Source organism: Rhinoraja longicauda, chromosome 1 (genome assembly GCF_053455715.1).
Source record: "Rhinoraja longicauda isolate Sanriku21f chromosome 1, sRhiLon1.1, whole genome shotgun sequence".
Lineage (NCBI taxonomy): Eukaryota > Metazoa > Chordata > Chondrichthyes > Rajiformes > Arhynchobatidae > Rhinoraja > Rhinoraja longicauda.
Genome location: NC_135953.1, coordinates 7,967,985 through 7,994,726, shown reverse-complemented (window position 1 = coordinate 7,994,726; position 26,742 = coordinate 7,967,985). Strand labels below are relative to the sequence as shown.

The window sequence follows — 26,742 nt, the reverse complement described above, 5'->3', positions numbered from 1 at the left end:
GAGTGAAATCAAGATTCATATCGCTGGGTTGTCAATTGCTCCAAGCAAAATATGAGATGCTGTTCCTCCAATTTCATAGTTTTAGTTCTGATATTGTGTAATAAAAGATTCCTCCAGGGAAGTGATAAGAAATATTTTTTAAGTAATTGGATTACATGTAAAATGCCGAACCTAAATGTTAAACAAATCCCATCACAAAGGCATCAGTTTGTAGGAATGAACAGGGAAATTAGATTAAATTTGTACTAGTAGAGAAGCAATGGCAATCATATTGAAATAATTTAATAAGTTTCCATGAATTTAAATCCCTTTGAGCCTACGCTCGTTGGTGTTTAGAAGATTAAAGTGGGGATTATCTCATTGAAATTCAGAAGAATCCTGTCAGGGTTAATGAGATAGGTTCAGGGGTGTCAGGGGTGATGGGGAGAAGGCAGGAGAATGGGGTTAGGAGGGGGAGATAGATCAGCTGTGATTGAATGGCGGAGCAGACTTGATGGACCGAATGGCCTAATTCTCCTCCTATCACTTATAAGGGATACACAAACAAGGAACTGCAGACGCTAGAATCCTGAGCTAAAAACAAAGTGCTGGAGGAACTCAGCGGGTCAGGCAGCATCTGGGGAGGGAAATGGTTTCAGTTCAGTTTAGTTTATTGCCACATTTACCGAGGTACAGTGAAAAGCTTTTGCTGCGTGCTACTAACCAGTCAGCGGAAAGACAATACATGATTACAATTAAGCCATTTACAGTGTATAGATGCATGATAAGGGGGAATACCATTTAGTGCAAGGTAAAGCCAATAACGTTCGATCAAAAATAGTCCGACGGTCACCAATGACAATAGACAATAGACAATAGACAATAGACAATAGGTGCAGGAGTAGGCCATTCAGCCCTTCGAGCCAGCACCGCCATTCAATGCGATCATGGCTGATCACTCTCAATCAGTACCCCGTTCCTGCCTTCTCCCCATACCCCCTCACTCCGCTATCCTTAAGAGCTCTATCCAGCTCTCTCTTGAAAGCATCCAACGAACTGGCCTCCACTGCCTTCTGAGGCAGAGAATTCCACACCTTCACCACCCTCTGACTGAAAAAGTTCTTCCTCATCTCCGTTCTAAATGGCCTACCCCTTATTCTCAAACTGTGGCCCCTTGTTCTGGACTCCCCCAACATTGGGAACATGTTATCTGCCTCTAATGTGTCCAATCCCCTAATTATCTTATATGTTTCAATAAGAGGTAGATAGTAGTTCAGCGCTGCTCTCTGGTTGTGGTAGGATGATTCAGTTGCCTGATAAGGGTGGCACGGTGGCGCAGCGGTAGAGTTGTTGCCTTGCAGCGCCGGAGACCCAGGTTCGATCCCGACTACGGGTGCTGTCTGTACAGAGTTTGTACGTTCTCCCCGTGACCTGCGTGGGTTTTCTCCGAGATCTTCGGTTTCCTCCCGCACTCCAAAGACTTACAGGTATGTAGGTTAATTGGCTTGGTAAATGTTTTTTAAAAATTGTCCCTAGTGTGTGTAGGATAGTGTTAATATGCAGGGATCGCTGGTCGGCGCGGACCTGGTGGGCCGAAGGGCCTGTTTCCACGCTGTATCACTTAACTAAACTAAACAGCTGGGATGTCCCTGAATCTGGAGGTGTGCGTTTTCATACTTCTATACCTTTGGCCCCATGGGAGAGGGGGGGAAGAGGAAATGGGCAGAGTGTGACTCATCCTTGATTATGCTGCTGGCCTTGCCGAGGCGGCGCGAGGTATATCTTGAGCAGCACAGACGATGTTTCGGACTGGGATATTTCTTCAAACTCAAGGGATGATAATTCCTCCACCAGGAGAATCTAGGACACACTTAATATTAGAGCTCAGTGAAGATGAGAAGATATTACTTCCTCCGGGAGTGGTGAAGCTTTGGAATTCTCTATCCCAGATGCTCAAATCACTGCATATACACCAGGCAAACACTGAAAGATTTTCCTACGTTAAAGGAATCAAGGTTTTGCGATTAGTTCTAGGACTGGAGGTCATAGCCTCATAATTAAAAGACGTTCTTTTAGGAAGGAGATGAGGAGAAATTTCTTTAATCAGAGGGTGGTGAATCTGTGGAATTCTTGGCCACAAAAGGCTGTGGAGGCCAAGTCAATGGATATTTTTAAGGCAGAGATAGATAGATTCTTGATTAGCACGGGTGTCATGGGTTATGGGGAGAAGGCAGGAGAATGGGGTTAGGAGGGAGAAATAGATCAGCCATGATTGAATGGCGGAGTAGACCTGCTGGGCCGAATGGCCTAATTCTACTCCTATTCCTTATGACGTTGGTGCAGGAAAATAGTTTTGTTTAGTTCTCCCACCTGTCGTACTGTCTCCGGCTACATTCTATCTCTGTCCCGCCCACGACATCCGTCTGAAGAAGGTTCTGGACCCGAAACGTCACCCATTCCTTCCCTCCAAAGATGCTGCCTGTCCCACGGAGTTACTCCAGCATTTTGTGTCTACCTCTGACACCCGTACTGATCAAGAATCTATCAATCTCCCCCTCCCCCTCCCCCTTCCACCTCTCTCTTTCTCTCCCCTCTCTCTCCCTCCTTGCCGCTCTATCCCTCTCTGCCTCCCCCTCTCTTTCCCCCTCCTCTTTCTCTACATCTCTCTCCTTCTTTTCCTCTCGCTGTCTCTCTTTCTCTCCCCTCTCTCCCTCCTTTCCTCTCTCTCCCTCTCTGCATCCCCCTCTCTTTCCCCCTCTTCTTTCTCTACATCTCTCTCCTTCTTTTCCTCTCGCTGTCTCTCTTTCTCTCCCCTCTCTCCCTCTCCTTTCCTCTCTCTCTCCCTCACCCTTCTAACCCAGTCAGGGTAGATAGGCTGAATGGCCCCATTCAGCTCCCCCACAGTGCTGCCAGCGCAGCGCCTCCTGGGACCTGTAGTTCATTTTACCCGCCTCCCCCCAGCCACCTGTGCTGAAGTGTGGCGGTTTTAGACTACAACTCCCGACGGTCCCAGCGCCGCCAGCGCAGCGCCCCCTGGGAGCTGTAGTCCCAGTAACCGGCCTCCCCGGCCACACGGGCGGAAGCGCGGCGGCCGGAAGGCTCCAACCATCAGCGGCCCCGGCGCACTGCCCCCTGGGAGTTGTAGTCTTAAACCCCCGCCTCCCCAGCCACCCGGGCGGAAACACGGCGGCTAGGAAAACTACAAGTCCCGGCGGTCCTAGCGCACGCACAGGCGGGCCGCGGTCGGACGGGGCCGGTCGCCATGGCGACCAGGTGGCTTGTGTGGGCGGCTGAGGGAGTTTGTGGCGTCCTCGGCCTCCCCGCGGCGGCGGCGACGGCGACGGCAGCAGGGGAGAGGACATCATGGACGAGGAGAGTCTGCACGACCTGTACTCGTGGGTGGACACGCTGCATCTGTCCAGGGCCAAGCGCAACCTCGCCCGGGACTTCAGTGATGGAGGTGAAGCCGCTTTCCCCCGCCAGTACACGCACTCTGAACCATGACATGTATACACACACTCTGACCCCACCCTGACCCAGGCTCCTGACCCCAGTACACACGCACCCTAGCCCCTGACCCTGGCTCTTGACCCTAGTACACACGTACTCTGACCCCATGACATTTATACACACACACTCTGACCCCACCCTGACCCAGGCTCCTGACCCCAGTACACACGCACTCTGACCCCATGACATGTATATACACACACACTCTGACCCGAACCTGACCCAGGCTCCTGACCCCTGTACACACACACACTCTGACCCCACCCTGACCCAGGCTCCTGACCCCTGTACACACACACACTCTGACCCCACCCTGACCCAGGCCCCTGACCCCTGTACACACCCACTCTGAACCCCTGGCCCCTGACCCAGGCTCATGACCCCTGTGCACACGCACTCTGACCCCATGACATATATACACATACACTCTGACCCGACCCTGACCCCAGTACACACGCACTCTGGCCCCTGATCCAGGCTCATGACCCCAGTACACACTCACTCTGACCCCATGACATTTATACACACACACTCTGACCCGACCCTGACCCAGGCTCATGACCCAGTACACACGCACTCTAGCCCCTGACCCTGGCTCTTGACCCTAGTACACACGCACTCTGACCCCATGACATTTATACACACGCACTCTGACCCGACCCTGAGCCAGGCTCATGACCCCAGTACACACGCACTCTGAACCCATGTATACACACACATTCTGACCCGACCCTGACCCAGGCTCCTGACCCCAGTACACATGCACTCTGAACCATGACATGTATATACACACACACTCTGACCCGACCCTGAGCAAGGCTCATGACCCCAGTACACATGCACTCTGAACCATGACATGTATACACACACACACTCTGACCCGACCCTGACCCGGGCTCCTGACCCCTGTACACATGCACTCTGAACCATGACATGTATACACACACACACTCTGACCCGACCCTGACCCAGGCTCCTGACCCCTGTACACACGCACTCTGAACCATGACATGTATACACACACACACACTCTGACCTGACCCAGGCTCCTGGCCCTAGTACACACGCACTCTGAACCCCTGGCCCCTGACCCAGGCTCATGACCCCAATACACACGCACTCTGAACCATGACATGTATACACACACACACTCTGACCCGACCCTGACCCCTGTACACACGTACTCTGACCCCATGACATTTATACACACACACTCTTACCCGACCCTGACCCAGGCTCATGACCCCAGTACACACGCACTCTGAACCCATGTATACACACACACTCTGACCCGACCCTGACCCAGGCTCATGACTCCAGTACACACGCACTCTGAACCCCTGGCCCCTGACCCAGGCTCATGACCCCTGTACACACGCACTCTGAACCATGACATGTATATACACACACACTCTGACCCGACCCTGACCCAGGCTCATGACCCCAGTACACACGCACTCTGGCCCTGACCCTGGCTCTTGACCCTAGTACACACGCACTCCGACCCCATGACATTTATACACACGCACTCTGACCCGACCCTGAGCCAGGCTCATGACCCCAGTACACACGCACTCTGAACCCATGTATACACACACACTCTGACCGACCCTGACCCAGGCTCCTGACCCCAGTACACACGCACTCTGAACCATGACATGTATATATACATGTATATATACACACACACTCTGACCCGACCCTGAGCAAGGCTCATGACCCCTGTACACACGCACTCTGAACCCCTGGCCCCTGACCCAGGCTCACCCCTGAGCCCAGCTCCTGACCCCAGGATACATACACGCACTCTGACTCCTGTATACATACAATCTGACCCATGCTCCTGACCCCAGTACACATGCATTCTGACCCAGGATCCTGACCCCAGTACACACGCACTCTGGCCCCTGACCCAGGCTCCTGACCCCAGTACACACGCACTCTGGCCCCTGACCCAGGCTCCTGACCCCAGTATACATGCCCTCTGACCCCTGTATACATACACTCTGACCCAGGCTCCTGACCCCAGTACATATGCACTCTGACCCCTGTATACATACACTGACTGACCCAGGCTCCTGACCCCAGTACACATATGTTTCTTTCTTTTTTTCCTAATCAGATGTGCAGCACTTTGGTCAACGTGGGTTGTTTTTAAATGTGCTATACAAATAAAATTGACTTGACTTGACTTGACATACACTCTGACCCCTGACTCAGGCTCCTGACCCCAGTAGACACGCACTCTGACCCCTGTATACATACACTCTGACCCAGGCTCCTGACCCCAGTACACACGCACTCTGGCCCCTGACCCAGGCTCCTGACCCCAGTATACACACACTGACCCATGTATACACACACTCTGACCCCTGTATATACACACACTGACCCCTGTATATACACACACTGACCCCTGTATAGGAAAATAACTGCAGATGCTGGTACAAATCAACGGTATTTATTCACAAAATGCTGGAGTAACTCAGCAGGTCAGGCAGCATCTCAGGAGATAAGGAATGGGTGACGTTCGGGTCGAGACCCTTCTTCAGACTGACCCCTGTATCTCCAAAGACATGCAGGTTTGTAGGTTAATTGGCCGGGTCTCGCCGATATGTAGAAGTCCACACCTAAAACAGTAGATGAGGTTGAAGAAGGTGCAAGTGAACCTCTGCCTCACCTAGACGGAGTTGAGAGAGGAAGTCTAGGGACAGGTATTGCATCTCCAGCAATTGCAGGGGGAAATTCTTGGGAAAGGAGTAGTTTGGGTGGGAAGGGACGAGTTAACCAGGGAATTGCGGAGTGAACGGTTTCTGCGGAAAGTGGAAAAGGGTGGAGAAGGGACGATGTGACTAATGGTGGGGTCCCGTCGAAGGTGGCGAAAATGTCGGAGGATTATGTGCTGTATGCGACGGCTGATGGGGTGGAAGGTGAGGTCCAGAGTAGGGGAATCAAGAACCAGAGGACATAAGTTTAAGGTGAGAGGGGGGGAAGATTTAGTAGCCACCCGAGGGCTAACGTTTCTACACATAGGGTGGTGGGGATATGGAACGAGCTGCCAGACAAGGTAGTCGAGACAGGTACTATTGCAACATTGAAGAAACGTTTAGACATGCACATGGATAGAACAGGGTTTAGTGGGATGTGAGCCAAATGCAGAAGGTGGGACTAGTGCAGACGGGACATGTTGGTCGGTGTGAACAAGTTGAGCCGAAGGGCATGTTTCCATGCTACATGATTCTGTGATTCTCAATGACATAGAAAATAGGTGCAAGAGGAGGCCATTTGGCCCTTCGAGCCTTCGAGCCAGCCAGCATGACTATGAAAGCAGAACCTCAGGAGAGCAAGACATAAAATTAAATTTTTTTATATTGTTACTCTAGAGGAACAGGTAGTTTTTGTGCCGGTGATATGAATTAATTGTGATTATCACAGTACTCTCTCCCTACTTCCTGAAATTCTCTACGCCTTGATTCCAGTCTTGATTGCCGAAGTGGTGAAATTTCATTTCCCCAAGATGGTTGAGATGCACAACTATACTCCAGCCAGCTCGACACAGCAGAAAATGAGCAACTGGGCTCACCTGAACAGGTAACAGGTCAATGTCAACAAATTATGTGTAAGATTTGGAAATTGTACACAGAGATAGTTGGTGTGTGTGTGTGTGTGTGTGTTTTTAAAATCCCTTTTTCATTCCCAAGATCTTTTTCACTCCCAACTCCATCACGATACTGAACTGTAGAAACAAAGAACTACAGATGCTGGCTTATACCAAAGATAGACAAACAGTGCTGGAGGAACTCAGTGGGTCAGGCAGCATCTCTGGAGAAAAAGGATGGGTGACTTCTTGGGTCGGGACCCTTCTTCGGCCTGTCGAAGGGTCCCAACTCGAAATGTCACCTGTCCTTTTTCTCCAGATATGCTGCCTGACCCGCTGAGTTACTTCAGCACTTTGTGTCTAACTACAGATACTGAGCTACCCACCACCGAACGGATCTACAGGAGTCGCTGCCTCAAAAAGGCAGCCAGCATCATCAGGGACCCTGCTTTCATTTCACTCCTGCCATCAGGAAGAAGGTACAGGAGCCTGAAAATTCTAATGTCCAGGTTCAGGAGCAACCTTTTCCCCACAGCCATACATATACATATATATGTATGTATATATATGCACTTGGTGTTGCAAGTAATAATTTTATTGTTCTATCTGGGACTTAAAACACTCTTGACTCTTAACATATATACCGATCAGCTAAAACATTATGACCACTGACAGGTGAAGTGAACAACATTGATTATCTTGTTACAATGGCACCTGTCAAGGGGTGGGATATATTAGGCAGCAAGTGAACAGTCAGTTCTTGAAGTTGACGTGTTGGATGCAGGAGAAATGGGCAGGAGTAAAGACCTGAGCGACTTTGACCAGGGCCAAATTGTTATGCCCAGACGACTGGGTCAGAGCTTCTCTGAAACGGCAAGGCTTGTAGGGTGCCCCCGGTCAGCAGTGGTGAGTATCTACCGACAGTGGTCCGAGGAGGAACAAACCACAAACCGGCGACAGGGTGTTGGGCGCCCAAGGCTCAACGATGCGCGAGGGCAACGAAGGCTATCCCGTCTGGTCCGAACCGACAGAAGGTCTACTGTGGCACAAGTCACAGAAAATTTTAATGGTGGTCACGGGAGGAATGTGTCACAATACACAGTGCATCGCACCCTGCTGCGTATGGGGCTGCATTCGGAGGACCAACAGCATATTAGGCAGGTGGTCGTAATGTTTTGGCTTATCAGGTCATAATGTTTTGGCTGATCGGTATGTGTGTATACATACACACACATATACACACACATATATGGTCATACACACACACACACACACATATATGCATATGTGTGTGTATATATATATGCGTGGGGTTTTACAGAATACTATGTTTACATATCTCTTGTGCTGTTTCAGGAAATATGATCATTAAACACCCTTGACTCTTGACTCAGACATATAAGAATGTCATTGTTCTGTTGAAGGTGCATGTGATAATTAAACACTCTTGACTTCTCTTGACATAGCTTGTCCTATGGTGTAACATCTGACCAGCCAGAGACATCTCAGTAAACCTGGCTGTGTTTATAGTCAAATCACTACCATGAGGCTTTTAGATACGCAAATGAACATGCGGGGAATGGAAGGATATGGATAATGTGCAGGCAGATGAGATTAGTTTAACTTGGCACAGGTATTATGTGTCGAAAGGCACCAGTGTTTACAGTCCTGTTTTATTTCATAGATGGCAGGTGTTAGGTTATCACACTCCCATTTGTTTTTAATTCAATTCAGTTTAGTTTATTGTCAGGTGTACAGAGTTACAGTGAAAAGCTTTTGTTGCGTGCTATCCAGTCAGCAGAAAGACAATACATGATTGCAATCGAGTCATTTACAGTGTATAGACGATACGTGATAAGGGAATAACATGTAGTGCAAGGTAAAGCCAGCAACGTCCGATCAAGGATAGCCCGAGGGTCACCAATGAGGTAGATAGTAGTTCAGCACTGCTCTCTGGTTGTGGTATAATGGGTGTTGTAGGGGAAAGAACAATGAGGGCTAATAACTAGTAAATAGGGATGTGGACTGTGCTAAGTGGTGACATGGAACTGCAGACAAAGCGTAGAAGTAGAGACATGGAATGCAGCAGTGATGACATCCAAGTTTCAGGAACTTCATTGACTATGTTACAGCGTGCACCATCGTTGTAACAGAAAATTGGGTCTACTGTCAACTAAGACTCGTGAATGATCATTTTAATCTGTAGTAGTGACCTATTTTGTTTCCAAATTCAGTCTTTCTGTTACCTCCATTCTGTAATCAAGACCTAGTTTTACTGTTAATCAAGTCTCTGAGAATTTAAAAGATGTACCAGAGTCGTGCTCAGGAGATCAGCTTTATAGACAATAGGTGCAGGAGAAGGCCATTCGGCCCTTCGAGCCAGCACCGCCATTCAATGTGATCATGGCTGATCATTCTCAATCAGTACCCCGTTCCTGCCTTCTCCCCATACCCCCTGACTCCGCTATCCTTAAGAGCTCTGTCTAGCTCTCTCTTGAATGCATTCAGAGAATTAGCCTCCACTGCCTTCTGAGGCAGAGAATTCCACAGATTCACAACTCTCTGACTGAAAAAGTTTTTCCTCATCTCAGTTCTAAATGGCCTACCCCTTATTCTTAGACTGTGGCCCCTGGTTCTGGACTCGCCCAACATTGGGAACATTTTTCCTGCATCTAGCTTGTCCAGTCCTTTTATAATTTTATACGTTTCTATAAGATCCCCTCTCATCCTTCTCAATCGACCTCACAGTTTGTCGGTGGATGAGACAGCATTGTTGTATCTCCTTCCCCCCACCTCCCCTGGCAGTGCGTTCCAGGTAAGTTGCCTGCTGAAAGGCAAAGATGTTTGCACTGCTCTAACGGCGTGCCGTAACATCTCTTAACCGGTTAACCTGTCTTAAGTCTTGTTGTGTATAAGAAGGGACAGAACTGGCTGTTATTTCTGAGGAGGCTCTGCTCCAACGTCTGCAGTAAGACGCTGCAGGTGTTCTATCGATCGGCGAAGGGCGCTGTCGTGTGCTAGGGGCAAGCAGGGCGAAGGGCGTGGACACCAACAGAATCAACAAACTCATCAGGAAGGCTGGGTCCAGCCTGGGAGTGGAGTTGGATTGTGTTGCAAGGAACTGCAGATGCTGGTTTAAAACGAAGATAGACACAAAATGCTGGAGTAACTCGGTGGGACAGGCAGCATCTGGAGGGAAGGAATGGGTGACATTTTCGGGACGAGACCCTTCTTCAATCTGAAGAAGGGTCTCGATCCGAAACGTCACCCATTCCTTCTCTCCAGTGGAGATGGATTCGTGGGAGGTGGTCTTGGAGGGAAGGATGCTCCTCAAACTGCGGAGCATCTTGGATAATACAGCTCACATCCCTCCCTGACATTCCATGACAGCTCACATCCCTCCATGACACTTCAGTCTGAAGAAGGGTTTCGACCCGAAACGTCACCCATTCCTTCTCTCCTGAGATGCTGCCTGACCTGCTGAGTTACTCCAGCATTCTGTGAATAAATACCTTCAATTTGTACCAGCATCTGCAGTTATTTTCTTACACAATCCCTCCATGACACTGGTCAACCTGAGGAGCACCTTCAACAACAGACTGGTTCCACCAAGATGCAGCACAGAACGCCACAGGAGATCCTTCTTCCCTGTGGCTATCACACTGTACAACTCCTCCCCCTTCTGTCGTGGGGTAGACTGACTCCCCTCCACTCTCCCCCCCTCTCCCCTCCCCCTCCCCAAACTTTGCACATCCTCAATCCTGGACCTTCCACTTGTCATTTTAATTTCATGTTTCATGTTTAACTTCATGTTTCATTCAATTCATTTCAATTCAATTTGTTTCAATTCAATTAATTTCAATTCAATTCATTTCATTTCCATTCATTTAATTTCAATTCATTTCCATTCATTTCAATTAAAACCAATTCAATTCATTTTAATTCAGTTCAATACATTTCAATTCAATGTAATTCAATTCATTTCAACTGAATTCAATTAATTTCCATTCACTTCATTTCAATTCATTTCATTTCATTTCAATGAAATTCATGTCAATTCAATTTAATTTCAATGTAATGCCACTCAACACAACTCAACCCATGACAGAGAACCATTTACAATTGATGCGTTACAATTGCTTCAGCGAGAGTATCATTGCAGGGGGTATGGGGAGAAGGCATGAACGGGGTACTGATTGAGAATGATCAGCCATGATCACATTCAATGGCGGTGCTGGCTTGAAGGGCTGAATGGCCTCCTCCTGCACCTATTGTCTATTGTAAGACTGGCACACTCTCAGGTGACTAACCTACAAACAACCTTTTCTCCCCTTCCTCCAGTCTTCCCTCGACCCCACCTGGACCCGCATCTATTTCTCACCTTCACCACCTACATTCCTTCCTCTGGCTTCACAATTTGCATTTTTTCAATCCTTTTGTCTCACACCTTCTGTTGTTATCACCACTGCCTTCTGAGGCAGAGAATTCCACAGATGCACAACTCTCTGACTGAAAAAGTTTTTCCTCATCTCAGTTCTAAATGGCCTACCCCTTATTCTTAAACTGTGGCCCCTTGTTCTGGACTCCCCCAACATTGGGAACATGTTTCCTGCCTCTAACGTGTCCAACCCCTTAATAATCTTATGCGTTTCGATAAGATCTCCTGGCGCGCACCAGTTTTAATAAATCGCTTGTTACTTCGAACCAACTCCAATGGCCTTTGCATTGGATCCGACAAAGGGATATGGGCACTACAGGCTGAAGCAGCAGTTAACTGGCCATCCCTAACTGCCCTTGAGAAGGTGGGGGTGAGCGGCCTTTGCCAGACTCTCGCCATTGTCTCCACCTACACTTCATGCTGACTCGGCAAAGCAACCAACATTATCATGGGTAGGAATGAACTACAGATGCTGGTTTACACCGGATAGACACAAAATGTTGGAGTAACTCAGCGGGACAGGCAGCATCTCTGGAGAGAAGGAATGGGTGATGTTTCGGGTCGAGACCTTTCTTCAGACTGAAGAAGGGTCTCGACCTGAAACGTCACCCATTCCTTCTCTCCAGAAATGCTGCCTGTCTCACTGAGTTACTCCAGCTTGTTGTGTCTAAGTACCACAAATATTCAATTTCCTGGCTTCACATTCCGTAACTCTTCAACAAGTTTTTGAGCAAAAACTTTTTCACCCAGAGTATGGGGATGTGGAATTCTCTGCCACAGAAGGCAGTGGAGGCCAAATCAATGGATGTATTCAAGACAGAGTTGGATATGGCTCTGAGGGCTACAGCAGCCACGATCATAGTGAATGGCAGTGCTGGCCCAAAGGGCCGAATGGCCTACTCCTGCACCTATTTTCTATGTTTCTATGTCTATGTTTCTACCCCTCCTCCCCCCTCTCCCACCCGCTACTTTCCTCCCTCTGGCTTCACAACCCATAATGCTTCAAATCTGTCACACCTATTGTTCTTACCCCTGGCCTTTGTTCCAACCATCTGCCTGTCAGAAAGTCCCCCAGGGAGGTTCTGAAGAAGGCTGCCGACCCGAAGCATCACCTAGCTAAAATGCTGCAAGGGTGCAGAGAAGATTTACGGGGACGTTGCCAGGACTGGCGATCCTGAGCTTTCGGGAGAGGTTGAGTGGGCTGGGACACTATTGCGTGGGGCGCATGAGGATGAGGAGTGATCTTGTAGAGGTGTATAAAATCGTGAGAGGGATAGATCGGATAGTCTTTTGCCCAGAGGAGGGGAATCGAGAACAGAGGACATAGGTTTACGTTGGGGGGAAATTTAAGAGGAACGTGAGGGGGTAACCTTTTTACACAGAGTTGTGGGCGTATGAAACGAGCTGCCAGAGGAGGTAGTTGAGGCAGGTACTATCCCAACTTTCCAGAAACATTTTGCCAGATGCATGGGTAGGACAGGTTTGGAGAGATATGGGCCAAATGCAGGCAGGTGCGACTAGTGTAGATGGAACATGTTGGTCGGTGTGGGCAAGTTGGGCTGAAGGGCCTGTTTCCACACGGTGTCACTCTATGACTCTCTGACTATCCATCTACTCCAGAGATGCTGCGTGACCCGCTGAGTTACTCCAACACTTTGTGTCCTGTAATGTTTCTTGTTGTGCTAATTCTTTTACTAATCATTGTTGAAAAAATGTCAGTACCGTCAAGACTGTGGAAGTTCATTAATGTAAGAAAATAACTGCAGATGCTGGTACAAATCGAAGGTATTTATTTCACAAAATGCTGGAGTAACTCAGCAGGTCAGGCAGCATCTCAGGAGAGAAGGAATGGGTGACGTTTCGGGTCGAGAGGGAGTTCATTATTGGTGTCCAGTGACACCTGCAAGTTATCCTACTCTTACGCTCTTCTGAGAGCATTTTGCAAAGTTGATCCCTTCAAATTTAACAATTGCCTTCTACATATACATCCACTTTTCAGATATGGACATGGAACAGTACAGCACAGGAACGGTTAATTTGGCTTCGGTAAAATTGTAAACTGTCCCTAGTGTATATAGGATAGTGCCTGCGTGCGGGGATCGCTGGTCGGCGCGGACTCGGTGGGCAGAAGGGCCTGTTTCCGCGCAATACCTCTAAACTAAACTCAAGAATTCATTTTCACATTTCACATGTTTACCATTTCAAACTACAAGCATGATTGGCCTAATGTCTTTGACTTTACGCTTGACTAAAATATCTTCAACGATGCATATTTTGCTAGATAATGAGGATTTATTTTACAGTTGTTGAGCATTATCCACGGAGTTAGGAGCATGGGAACTGTGATCTTGGAAAACTTCCATTATAACTTCCTTGTTGGGTTCATGCATGCCGGGGCACCACTATTTCTGCTAGCAAACGGATTACAAATTAGCACTAATCGCCATGAGTCAGTGGAATCGCAATGAACCCAGAAACCGGTCCTTCGACCCAAGGAGACCGCACGAACCATCAACCAACATTTACACTAATCCTATGTTAATTCATTGTTTTAAGGTCATAAGTGATAGGAGCAGAATTGGGCCATTCGGCCCATCAAGTCTCCTCCACCATTCAATCAATTTTTCTCCCCAGATTTTCACTAACCCCCCACAGATTCTTCCGCTCACCAACACAGCAGGAGCAATTTAAAATGACCAAATTGACCTCCTGATCTGTGAGTCTTTGGGATGTGGGAGGAAACTGGAATCTCCAGAATAACCCCCCACGTGGTCACGGGGAGGGGGGCGCAGCAGGAGAGTCGCTGCCTTGCAGCGCCAGAGACCTGGGTTCAATCCTGACTACAGGTGCTTGTCTGAACGGAGTTTGTATGTTCTCCCCGTGACCCGTGTGCGTTCTCTCCAGGATCCCGGGTTTTCTCCCACACTCCAAAGACGTACCGTTTTTTTAGGCTGCTTGGCTTGGTACAATTGTAAATTGTCCCAAATGTGTGCTGGATTTCCCGGATGCAGATGTGTTGGCTTTTCCCAATATAGTCACAGGTGTACTTTGAAATTAGCTCATCTATCATCTATAGTTACCTAGTTATTACCCCAACTTTGTGACTGGCGATATATATATATATTTTTTAGATTTAGAGATACAGCGCGGAAACAGGCCCTTTCGGTCCACCAAGTTCGCGCCGCCCAGCGATCCCCGCACAAAAAAATAAAATTTGAGGAAGGATATTCTTGCTATGGAGGGCGTGCAGCGTAGGTTCACTAGGTTAATTCCCGGAATGGCGGGACTGTCGTATGTTGAAAGGCTGGAGCGATTGGGCTTGTTTAAACTGGAATTTAGAAGGATGAGGGGGGATCTTATTGAAACATATAAGATAATTAGAGGATTGGACACATTAGAGGCAGGAAACATGTTCCCAATGTTGGGGGAGTCCAGAACAAGGGGCCACAGTTTAAGAATAAGGGGTAGGCCATTTAGAACGGAGATGAGGAAGAACTTTTTCAGTCAGAGAGTGGTGAAGGTGTGGAATTCTCTGCCTCAGAAGGCAGTGGAGGCCAGTTCGTTGGATGCTTTCAAGAGAGAGCTGGATAGAGCTCTTAAGGATAGCGGAGTGAGGGGGTATGGGGAGAAGGCAGGAACAGGGTACTGATTGAGAGTGATCAGCCATGATCGCATTGAATGGCGGTGCTGGCTCGAAGGGCTGAATGGCCTACTCCTGCACCTATTGTCTATTGTCTATTGTCTAACACTATCCTACACCCACTAGGGACAATTTTTACATTTACCCAGTCAATTAACCTACATACCTGTACGTCTTTGGAGTGTGGGAGGAAACCGAAGATCTCGGAGAAAACCCACGCAGATCACAGGGAGAACGTACAAACTCCGTACAGACAGCACCCATAGTCAGGATCGAACCTGAGTCTTATTATGAACAATGTTTATTTTATTAAATTTACAGTGAAGTCAACATGTTCTCCATATCTGATCAGCTAAGAATACTGCTTCAATAATTGTTCATTTTGAGTCGGATCAGTCCGAGAGCTGTCTCTCAACAAGATTTTATCTGTTTTTGTTCTGCAATTCAATGCTTTGCTTTTGATGACGTGGCTTGTTATTCTAGGAAAAGCTATAGTAAGTCAATCGTAACATCTTACCGCAACCAGAGAGCAATCCTGAACAACAATCTACCTTATAGGTAGAGTGAAAAGCTTTTGTTGCATGCTCACCAGTCAGCAGAAAGACAATACAAAACTTTACTGGCTTTACCTTGCACTAAATGTTATTCCTTCATCGTGTCTGTACACTGCAAATGGTTCGATTGGAATCATGTATTGTCTTTCTGCTGGCTGGTTAGCACGCAACAAAAGCTTTTCACTCTACCTTGGTACATGTGACAATAAACTAAACTCAAACTGAAACTGAAAGTCCAAACCGATAAGGTAGATTGTTGTTCAGGATTGCTCTCTGGTTGCAGTAAGATGTTACGATTGACTTACTATAGCTTTTCCTAGAATAACAAGCCACGTCATCAAAAGCAAAGCATTGAATTGCAGAACAAAAACAGATAAAATCTTGTTGAGAGACAGCTCTCGGACTGATCCGACTCAAAATGAACAATTATTGAAGCAGTATTCTTGAAGATGAATATATTACAATAAAAAAATAATGAACAGTAGTGCAAAGCCTGTCCATAGCAGCGTTAAAAAAAGTGTCTGGTGCTGGATGTGCGTGTGTGTGGGGTGTTAAAGTCCTGGTCCAATGGGGGCAGGGGAGAGAGGAGGGAGGGAGGGGAGAGAGTTCAGCATCCTGACAGCCTGGTGGAAAAAACTGTTCTTTAGTCGGGTGGTGCTCGACCTCAGGCTGCGAAACCTTCTCCCTGAAGGCAGGAGGGTGAAGAGGCTGTTGGAGGGGTGGGAGGGGTCACCCACAATGCTCAATGCTTTGCGGGTGAGGCGGGTGGTGTAAAGGACCAGAAGTGTTGGGAGTGAGGCGCCAGTGATCCTCTCAGCAGTGTTCACTATGCGCTGCAGGGTCTTGCGGCTGGAGGCTGTGCAGCTTCCGAACCACACAGTGATGCAGCTGCTGAGGATGCTCTCAATGGCGCCTCGGGGAGAAGGCAGGCACGGGTTATTGATTGTGGATGATCAGCCATGATAGACAATAGACAATAGACAATAGGTGCAGGAGTAGGCCATTCAGCCCTTCGAGCCAGCACCGCCATTCAATGCGATCATGGCTGATCACTCTCAATCAGTACCCCGTTCCTGCCTTCTCCCCATACCCCCTCACTCCGCTATCCTTAAGAGCTCTATCCAGCTCTCTCTTGAAAGCATCCAACGAACTGGCCTCCACTGCCTTCTGAGGCAGAGAATTCCACACCTTCACCACCCTCTGACTAAAAAAGTTCTTCCTCATCTCCGTTCTAAATGGCCTACCCCTTATTCTTAAACTGTGGCCCCTTGTTCTGGACTCCCCCAACATTGGGAACATGTTATCTGCCTCTAATGTGTCCAATCCCCTAATTATCTTATATGTTTCAATAAGATCCCCCCTCATCCTTCTAAATTCCAGTGTATACAAGCCCAATCGCTCCAGCCTTTCAACATACGGCAGTCCCGCCATTCCGGGAATTAACCTAGTGAACCTACGCTGCACGCCCTCCATAGCAAGAATATCCTTCCTCAAATTTGGAGACCAAAACTGCACACAGTACTCCAGGTGCGGTCTCACCAGGGCCCGGTACAACTGTAGAAGGACCTCTTTGCTCCTATACTCAACTCCTCTTGTTACGAAGGCCAACATTTCATTGGCTTTCTTCACTGCCTGCTGTACCTGCATGCTTCCTTTCATTGACTGATGCACTAGGACACCCAGATCTCGTTGAACTCCCCCTCCTCCTAACTTGACACCATTCAGATAATAATCTGCCTTTCTATTCTTACTGCCAAAGTGAATAACCTCACACTTATCTACATTAAACTGCATCTGCCATGTATCCGCCCACTCACACAACCTGTCCATGTCACCCTGCAGCCTTATTGCATCTTCCTCACAATTCACACTACCCCCCAACTTAGTATCATCTGCAAATTTGCTAATGGTACTTTTAATCCCTTCGTCTAAGTCATTAATGTATATCGTAAATAGCTGGGGTCCCAGCACCGAACCTTGCGGTACCCCACTGGTCACTGCCTGCCATTCCGAAAGGGACCCATTTATCCCCACTCTTTGCTTTCTGTCTGTCAACCAATTTTCTATCCATGTCAGTACCCTACCCCCAATACCATGTGCCCTAATTTTGCCCACTAATCTCCTATGTGGGACCTTGTCGAAGGCTTTCTGAAAGTCGAGGTACACCACATCCACTGACTCTCCCTTGTCAATTTTCCTAGTTACATCTTCAAAAAATTCCAGTAGATTTGTCAAGCATGATTTCCCCTTCGTAAATCCATGCTGACTCGGAATGATCCCGTTACTGCTATCCAAATGCTCAGCAATTTCGTCTTTTATAATTGACTCCAGCATCTTCCCCACCACTGATGTCAGTCTAACTGGTCTATAATTACCCGTTTTCTCTCTCCCTCCTTTCTTAAAAAGTGGGATAACATTTGCTATCCTCCAATCCACAGGAACTGATCCTGAATCTATAGAACATTGAAAAATGATCTCCAATGCTTCCACTATTTCTAGAGCCACCTCCTTAAGTACTCTGGGATGCAGACCATCAGGCCCTGGGGATTTATCCGCCTTCAGTTCCATCAGTCTACCCAAAACCATTTCCTGCCTAATGTGGATTTCCTTCAGTTCCTCCATCACCCTAGGTTCTCCGGCCCCTAGAACATTTGGGAGATTGTGTGTATCTTCCTCAGTGAAGACAGATCCAAAGTAACGGTTTAACTCGTCTGCCATTTCTTTGTTCCCCATAATAAATTCCCCTGCTTCTGTCTTCAAGGGACCCACATTTGCCTTGACTATTTTTTTCCTCTTCACGTACCTAAAAAAACTTTTGCTATCCTCCTTTATATTATTGGCTAGTTTACCCTCGTACTTCATCTTTTCTCCCCGTATTGCCTTTTTAGTTAACTTTTGTTGCTCTTTAAAAGAGTCCCAATCCTCTGTCTTCCCACTCTTCTTTGCTATGTTATACTTCCTCTCCTTAATTTTTATGCTGTCCCTGACTTCCCTTGTCAGCCACAGGTGTCTCTTACTCCCCTTAGAGTCTTTCCACCTCTTTGGAATAAATTGATCCTGCAACCTCTGCATTATTCCCAGGAATACCTGCCATTGCTGTTCTACCGTCTTCCCTGCTAGGGCCTCCTTCCAGTCAATTTTGGCCAGCTCCTGCCTCATGCCTCTGTAATCCCCTTTGCTATACTGTAATACCGACACTTCCGATTTTCCCTTCTGCCTTTCCATTTGCAGAGTAAAACTTATCATGTTGTGATCACTGCCTCCTAATGGCTCTTTTACCTCTAGTCCCCTTATCAGATCAGGATCATTACACAACACTAAATCCAGAATTGCCTTCTCCCTGGTAGGCTCCAGTACAAGCTGTTCTAAGAATCCATCTCGAAGGCACTCTACAAACTCTCTTTCCTGGGGTCCATTTCCAACCTGATTTTCCCAGTCTACCTGCATGTTGAAATCTCCCATAACCACCGTAGCATTACATTTTTGACACGCCAATTTTATCTCCTGATTCAACTTACACCCTATGTCGAGGCTACTGTTTGGGGGCCTATAGATAACTCCCATTAGGGTCTTTTTACCCTTACAATTTCTCATTTCTATCCATACTGATTCAACATCTCCTGATTCTATGTCACCCCTTGCAAGGGAATGAATATCATTCCTTACCATCAGAGCAACCCCACCCCCTCTGCCCACCTGTCTGTCTTTTCTATACGTTGTGTACCCCTGAATATTCAGTTCCCAGCCCTGGTCCTCTTGTAGCCATGTCTCAGTGATCCCTACAACATCATACTTGCCCATGACTAACTGAGCCTCAAGCTCATCCACTTTATTTTTTATACTACGCGCATTTAAGTACAACACTTTAACTTCTGTATTTACCTCCCCTCTCACATTGTTCACAATTGGCCCTGCCCTTAATTTCTTTTCCCCTCTAGAACTTCTGTTCCCATTCTTCCGAGAGTCTTTTGCAATATCTCCTGTATTCCCTTTTACCTCATCTTCATATTCACAATTTGTTAACCCCTCCCCCCCACTACTTAGTTTAAAGCCACAGGTGTCACACTAGCAAACCTGCCTGCCAGAATGTTTGTCCCCCTGCTGTTAAGATGCAACCCGTCCCTTTTGTACAAGTCACCCCTAGCCCAGAAGAGATCCCAGTGGTCCAGAAATCGAAATCCCTGCTCTCTGCACCAGTCCCTCAGCCATAAATTCATACCCTCTATCTCTCTGTTCCTGGCCTCACCAGCACGAGGTACCGGTAGCAGTCCAGAGATAACCACCTTCGACGTCCTACTTCTCAGTGTTTTTCCCAACTCTCTAAACTCCCGCTGTAGCACCTCCTTCCTCTTCCGCCCGACGTCATTCGTGCCCACGTGCACAATGACTTCAGGTTGATCGCCTTCCCTCACTAGGATTTTCTGAAGCCGGTCTGTGATGTGTTGAACCCTGGCACCAGGGAGGCAACAGACCATCCTCAAGTCCCTCCTGCTGCCACAGAATCTTCTGTCCGTCCCTCGGACTATGGAGTCACCGACCACTACGGCTCTTCCAGACTTCGGTCTCCCCTGTCGAGAGGACAGTGGACTGGCGAGAGGACTGTCGAGATCACAATGAATGCTGGCTCGAAGGACCGAATGGCCTCCTACTGCACCTATTTTCCATGTTTCTATGCTGGCTAATACACAATCATAGATTGGTGACGTTTCGGGTCTTGGCCCGAAACATTTCCTATCCATGTTTCTCCAGAGACCCTGCCTGCCCTGCTGAGTTACTCCAGCACTTTGTGTTCTTTTGTGATTCAGCATCACAGATCGATGACTCAGCAACAATGGCCAGTTTTGGTCCAGGCAGAGAAAGCAAGCTACCTGAAGCTGTAGAATTTAACATTGTGTGGAATGTGATTCATTCTGCATGGTACAGTGGTTTAACTTGTAGAACTGCTGCCTCGCCTCACTGCTCCAATGACTCAGGTTCAATCCTGACATCCGGTGCTGGCTGTGTGGAGTTTGCACGTTATCCATGTGACGGTGAGGGTTTCTTCCGATCTTCCCATTTCCTCCCACATGGGTGAATTGTAACTTTTTGGTCAATGTGCAAGTTTTAGTTTAGTTCAGAGATACAGTGCCAAAATAGGTCCTTCGGCCCACCAAGTCCGTGCCGACCAGCGATCCCCCCCATACTCTAGCACTATCCTACACACGAGGGGCAATTTACAATTTTTACCAAAGCCAAATTAACCTACTATCCTCTACGTCTTTGGAGTGTGAGAGGAAACCGGGGGGGGCAAATCCAAGTGGTCACGGGGAGACGGCGCCCGTAGTCAGGATCGAACCTGAGTCTTATTATGAACAATGTTTATTTTATTAAATTTACAGTGAAGTCAACATGCTTCAATAATTGTTCATTTTGAGTCGGATCAGTCCGAGAGCTGTCTCTCAACAAGATTTTATCTGTTTTTGTTCTGCAATTCAATGCTTTGCTTTTGATGACGTGGCTTGTTATTCTAGGAAAAGCTATAGTAAGTCAATCGTAACATCTTATCGCAACCAGAGAGCAATCCTGAACAACAATCGGTTTGGACTTTCAGTTTCAGTTTGAGTTTAGTTTATTGTCACATGTACCAAGGTAGAGTGAAAAGCTTTTGTTGCGTGCTCACCAGTCAGCAGAAAGACAATACAAAACTTTACTGGCTTTACCTTGCACTAAATGTTATTCCTTTATCGTGTGTCTGTACACTGCAAATGGTTCGATTGGAATCATGTATTGTCTTTCTGTCACCGTAAGGGGTAGGCCATTTAGAAATGAGATGAGGAAAAACTTTTTCAGTCAGAGAGTTGTGAATCTGTGGAATTCTCTGCCTCAGAAGGCAGTGGAGGCCAATTCTCTGAATGCATTCAAGAGAGAGCTTGATAGAGCTCTTAAGGATAGCGGGAGAAGGCAGGAACGGGGTACTGATTGAGAATGATCAGCCATGATCACATTGAATGGCGGTGCTGGCTCGAAGGGCCGAATGGCCTCCTCCTGCACCTATTGTCTATAGCGCCCTTCGCCGATTGATAGAACACCTGCAGAGTCTTACTGCAGATGTTGAAAGAGCAGAGCCTCCTCACACATAACAGCCAGCTCTGTCCCTTCTTATACACAAGAAGACTTAAGACCGGTTAACAGGTTAAGAGAGGTTACGGCACGCCGTTAGAGCAGTGCAACCACCTTTGCCTTTCAGCGGGCAACTTACCTGGAACGCACTGCCAGGGGAGGTGGGGGAAGGAGATACAACAAACTGTGAGGTCGATTGAGAAGGATGAGAGGGGATCTTATAGAAACGTATAAAATTATAAAAGGACTGGACAAGCTAGATGCAGGAAAAATGTTCCCAATGTTGGGCGAGTCCAGAACCAGGGGCCACAGTCTAAGAATAAAGGGGAGGCCATTTAAAACTGAGGTGAGAAGAGACTTTTTCACCCAGAGAGTTGTGAATTTGTGGAATTCTCTGCCACAGGAGGCAGTGGAGGCCAATTCACTGGATTAATTTAAAAGAGAGTTAGATAGAGCTCTAGGGACTAGCGGAATCAAGGGATATGGGGAGAAGGCAGGCACGGGTTACTGATTGTGGATGATCAGCCATGTTCACAATGAATGGCGGTGCTGGCTCGAAGGGCCAAATGGCCTCCTCCTGCACCTATTTTCTATGTTTCTAAGATTGCATTATCTGCGAGCTTGAAGTTTTATTTTAAATATGTTCTTCGTGCAGGAAGGTGTTCAACGGGCTGAACTTCTACGTCCCAGACGAGGTGGTCCGTAAAGTGGTGCAGTGCTCACCTGGAGTTGTGGAGTTTGTGTTGAGCACCTTGCGGCTGAAGATAGGAGAGAAACTGAAACAAAAACACAACAAAATGACTCCTTCACCACAGGTACGGACAACTATCAGTTTAGTTCAGTTTCTATTTTCACGTGTACCGAGCTACAGCGAAAAGATGTTTCGTGGCGTGCCATCCAGTCAGCGGAAAGACTACATGATTGCAATCAAAGCCGTCCGCAGTGTACAGATGCAGGATAAGGGGTATACCATTTAGAGTCGTAGAGTCCTACAGTGTGGAAACAGGCCCTTCAGCCCAACTTGCCCACACCGACCAACATGCCCCATCTACACTAGCCCCACCTGCCTGCATTTGACCCATATCCCTATAAACCTGTCCCATCCATGTACTTTTCGAAATGTTACTTAAACGTTGCGATAGTCCCTGCCTCAACTTCCTCAACAAAAAAGTTGCCCCTCAGGTCCTCATTAAATCTTTAGTACAAAATAAAGTACGGTTAAAGATAATTCAAAGGTCTCTTTGGGGTAGTCGGGAGGTCTAGCTGATGAGCGGACCGTTCAGTTGCCTGATAACAGCTGGGAAAATACTGTCCCTCAATGGAGCTTTATTTGTCACAGGTGCAACTGCACAGTGAAATTATTTTTGCAAGTATTAAACATAGGGTTGCCAACTGTCCCGTATTAGCCGGGACATCCAGTATTTTGGGCTAAATTGGTTTGTCCCTTACGGGACTGCCCTTGTCCCATATTAGGCCCGGAGGACGCTGTAGGCCCAGATGCTGTAGGCCCAGACAGTGTAGGTCCAGACAGTGAAGTGGGGAAAAAATGCACATGCTGGTTAAAATCTGTGTCTATCTTCCAGATAGTGTACGTCCGGACAGTGTAGGTCCAGACAGTGAAGTGGGAAAAAAACTGCACATGCTGGTTAAAATCTGTGTCTACCTTCCAGATAGTGTAGGTCCAGACAGTGTAGGCCCGGAGGCCCGGAGGCCCAGATGCTACCTAACGGAGGTTGCGTAGCAACCCGTCTCCCGGCCCGGGCGCCGCCATTGATTATTAGTCCCACCTGCCTATGTTTGACTCATATCCCTCTAAACCTTCTCTACCTTTTTTGAAGAAAGATTTTGTGATGGGCAATTTAAAGATAACGTATCTGTACACTGTGGACGGCTTGATTGTGATCAGGTATAGTTTATTTGTTCCTGAACTACAGCCAAAATGGTACCCAATAGTGCGACAATTTTAGGCCCACCTTACTCACCGTCGTCCCTTTGGTGCTAATGGAAGAAGTTTCATTGAAATCGATGTTATATTTTTTAAGTTATTCGTATTTTAAAGTTTAAATCTATCTCCTAGGGAGGATGGGGGGAGGGGGTGGATGGGGGAGGCGGCGGGAGGAGGGAGGTGGGAGGGAGGATAAGGGGGATTGAAGGGGATGGAGTGGGGGGGGGGAAGGGATGGAGTGGGGGGAGGGGAAGGAGGGATGGGGAGGGGGGGGTGGAGGGAGGGAGTGGGGAGGGGGGGATGGGAGGGGGGAGAGGAGAGGGGGGAGAGGAGAGGGAAGAGAGGGTGCTGAACCAATGCAGGAGAGGTTTGGGCCCAACGGGTTCACTTGGTGTAGTTGAATCATACAGGTTAGAAACAGGCCGTTCGGCCCTCACTTTCCCACACTGACTAACATGTCCCATCTACACCTTAGTCCCACCTGCCTGCATTTGGCCCGTATCCCTCTAAACCTATCGTATTCATGTAAAGTGCTGGAGGGATCCAGCAGGTCAGGCAGCATCTGTGGAGAGGATGTGTAGGAAGGAACTGCAGATGTTGGTTTAACTTGGTTTAACAGACAAAAAAATGCTGGAGTAACAGGCAGTATCTCTGGAGAGAAGGAATGGGTGACGTTACAGTTCGAGACCCTTCTTCAGACAGAAAGTCAAGGGACGGGAGTTACAGGTTGGGAGGGTGGGCAGAGAAGTGACCTGGTGGAATCAGGCACAGTTTCTTCCCAGCTGTTATCAGGCAACTGAAGCATCCTATCACCAACTAGGGAGCACCCCTGACCTACCATCCACCTCATTGAAGACCCTCAAACTATCTTTAATCAAACTTTACTGGACTTTATCTTGCACTGAACATTATTCACATTATTCCTTTTATCCCGTATCTGTACACTGTGGACGACTAGATGGTAATCACGTTTAGTCATAGAATTCTTGCTATTGAGGGCGTGCAGCGTAGGTTTACTAGGTTAATTCCCGGAATGGCGGGACTGTCATATGTTGAAAGACTGGAGCGACTAGGTTTGTATACACTGGAATTTAGAAGGATGAGAGGGGATCTTATCGAAACGTATAAGATTATTAAGGGGTTGGACACGTTAGAGGCAGGAAACATGTTCCCAATGTTGGGGGAGTCCAGAACCAGGGGCCACAGTTTAAGAATAAGGGGTAGGCCATTTAGAACAGAGATGAGGAAAAACTTTTTCAGTCAGAGAGTTGTGAATCTGTGGAATTCTCTGCCTCAGAGGGCAGTGGAGGCCAATTCTCTGAATACATTCAAGAGAGAGCTAGATAGAGCTCTTAAGGATAGCGGAGTCAGGGGGTATGGGGAGAAAGCAGGAACGGGGTACTGATTGAGAATGATCAGCCATGATCACATTGAATGGTGGTGCTAGCTCGAAGGGCCGAATGGCCTACTCCTGCACCTATTGTCTATTGTCTATTGTCTAATCATGCAGCGTGGAAACAGGCCCTTCAGCCCAACGTGCCCACGCCGACCAAAATGTCCCATCTACACTAGCCCCTGTGTTTTGCCCATTTCCCTATAAACCTGTCCTATCCATGTATCTGTCTAATGTTTCTTTAACGTAGCGATAGTCCCTGTCTCAAATATCTCCACTGACAGATCGTTCCACACACCTAACACCGTTTGTGTAAATAAAGTTACCCCTTGGGCTCCTGTTAAATCTTTTACTCCTCACCTTAAAATGTCTTTTTACTGACTGGATAGCACGCAACAAAAAAACATTTTACTGTTTCACTTGACAATAATAATAAACTAAATTAAGCTAGAGGTAAATATGATTCCCATGTTGCATTCCTAAATAAACAACTGTATCACGAATGTAGAACAACTGTAACAAATCGCTCCTTTCCTTTCAAATCCTCTGCTATAAATGGAGATGCGTTCCTACGGTGGCATGGTGGCACAACGGTAGTGTTGCTGCCTCACAGCGCCAGAGACCCGGGTTTGATCCTGATTACGGGTGCTGTCCGTACGGAGTTTGTACGTTCTCTCTTTGTGACCGCGTGGGTTTTCTCTGGGTGCCCCGGTTTCCTCCTACATTCCAAAGACGTACAGGTTTTGTCGGTTAATCGGCTTTCGGTAAAATTTGTTAATCATCCCCTTGTGTGTAGGATAGTGCCAGTGTACGGGGATCGCTGGTCGGTGTGGACTCGGTGGGCCAAAGGGCCTGTTTCCACGCTGTATCTCTAAACTAAACTGAGCTAAACCTACCAGCCAACCAGCCTCGTTTCCCTTTCCCCTGACTCTCAGTCTGAAGAAAGGTCTCGACCCGAAACGTCGCCCATTCCTTCTCTCCAGAAATGCTGCCTGTGTTACTCCAGCATTTTGTGTCTACCAGTGTTTTTCTCTCATCTTTAACCATTTTGTCAGCGATGACAAAGTGACAGTAAATGGTATGTTGGCATTCATAGCGAGGGGATTTGAGTATAGGAGCAGGGAGGTTATGCTGCAGTTGTACAGGGCCTTGGTGCGATAACACCTGGAGTATTGTGTACAGTTTTGGTCTCCTAATCTGAGGAAAGACATTCTTGCCATAGAGGGAGTACAGAGAAGGTTCACCAGATTGATTCCTGGGATGGCAGGACTTTCATATGAAGAAAGACTGGATAGACTCGGCTTGTACTCGCTGGAATTTAGAAGATTGAGGGGGGATCTTATAGAAACTTACAAAATTCTTAAAGGGTTGGACAGGCTAGATGCAGGAAGATTGTTCCCGATGTTGGGGAAGTCCAGAACAAGGGGTCACGGTTTAAGGATAAGGGGGAAGTCTTTTAGGACCAAGATGAGAAAGTTTTTTTTCACACAGAGAGTGGTGAATCTGTGGAATTCTCTGCCACAGAAGGTAGTTGAGGCCAGTTCATTGGCTATATTTAAGAGGGAGTTAGATGTGGCCCTTGTGGC

At 47.5% G+C, this 26,742-nt stretch overlaps 1 protein-coding gene across 1 annotated transcript in view; it reads left to right on the top strand.

Moving 5' to 3' along the window:
* Positions 1 to 3,236: 3,236 nt before the first annotated feature.
* LOC144597213 (sperm flagellar protein 1-like) overlaps positions 3,237 to 26,742 on the top strand; it is a 44,180-nt gene continuing 20,674 nt past the window's right edge. Inside the window, exons 1-3 of the mRNA XM_078406275.1 lie at positions 3,237 to 3,439; positions 6,969 to 7,080; positions 22,474 to 22,633. Of these exons, the coding sequence (XP_078262401.1) occupies positions 3,343 to 3,439; positions 6,969 to 7,080; positions 22,474 to 22,633 (369 nt within the window). The 5' untranslated portion in view covers positions 3,237 to 3,342. The remainder of the gene's footprint in view (positions 3,440 to 6,968; positions 7,081 to 22,473; positions 22,634 to 26,742) is intronic.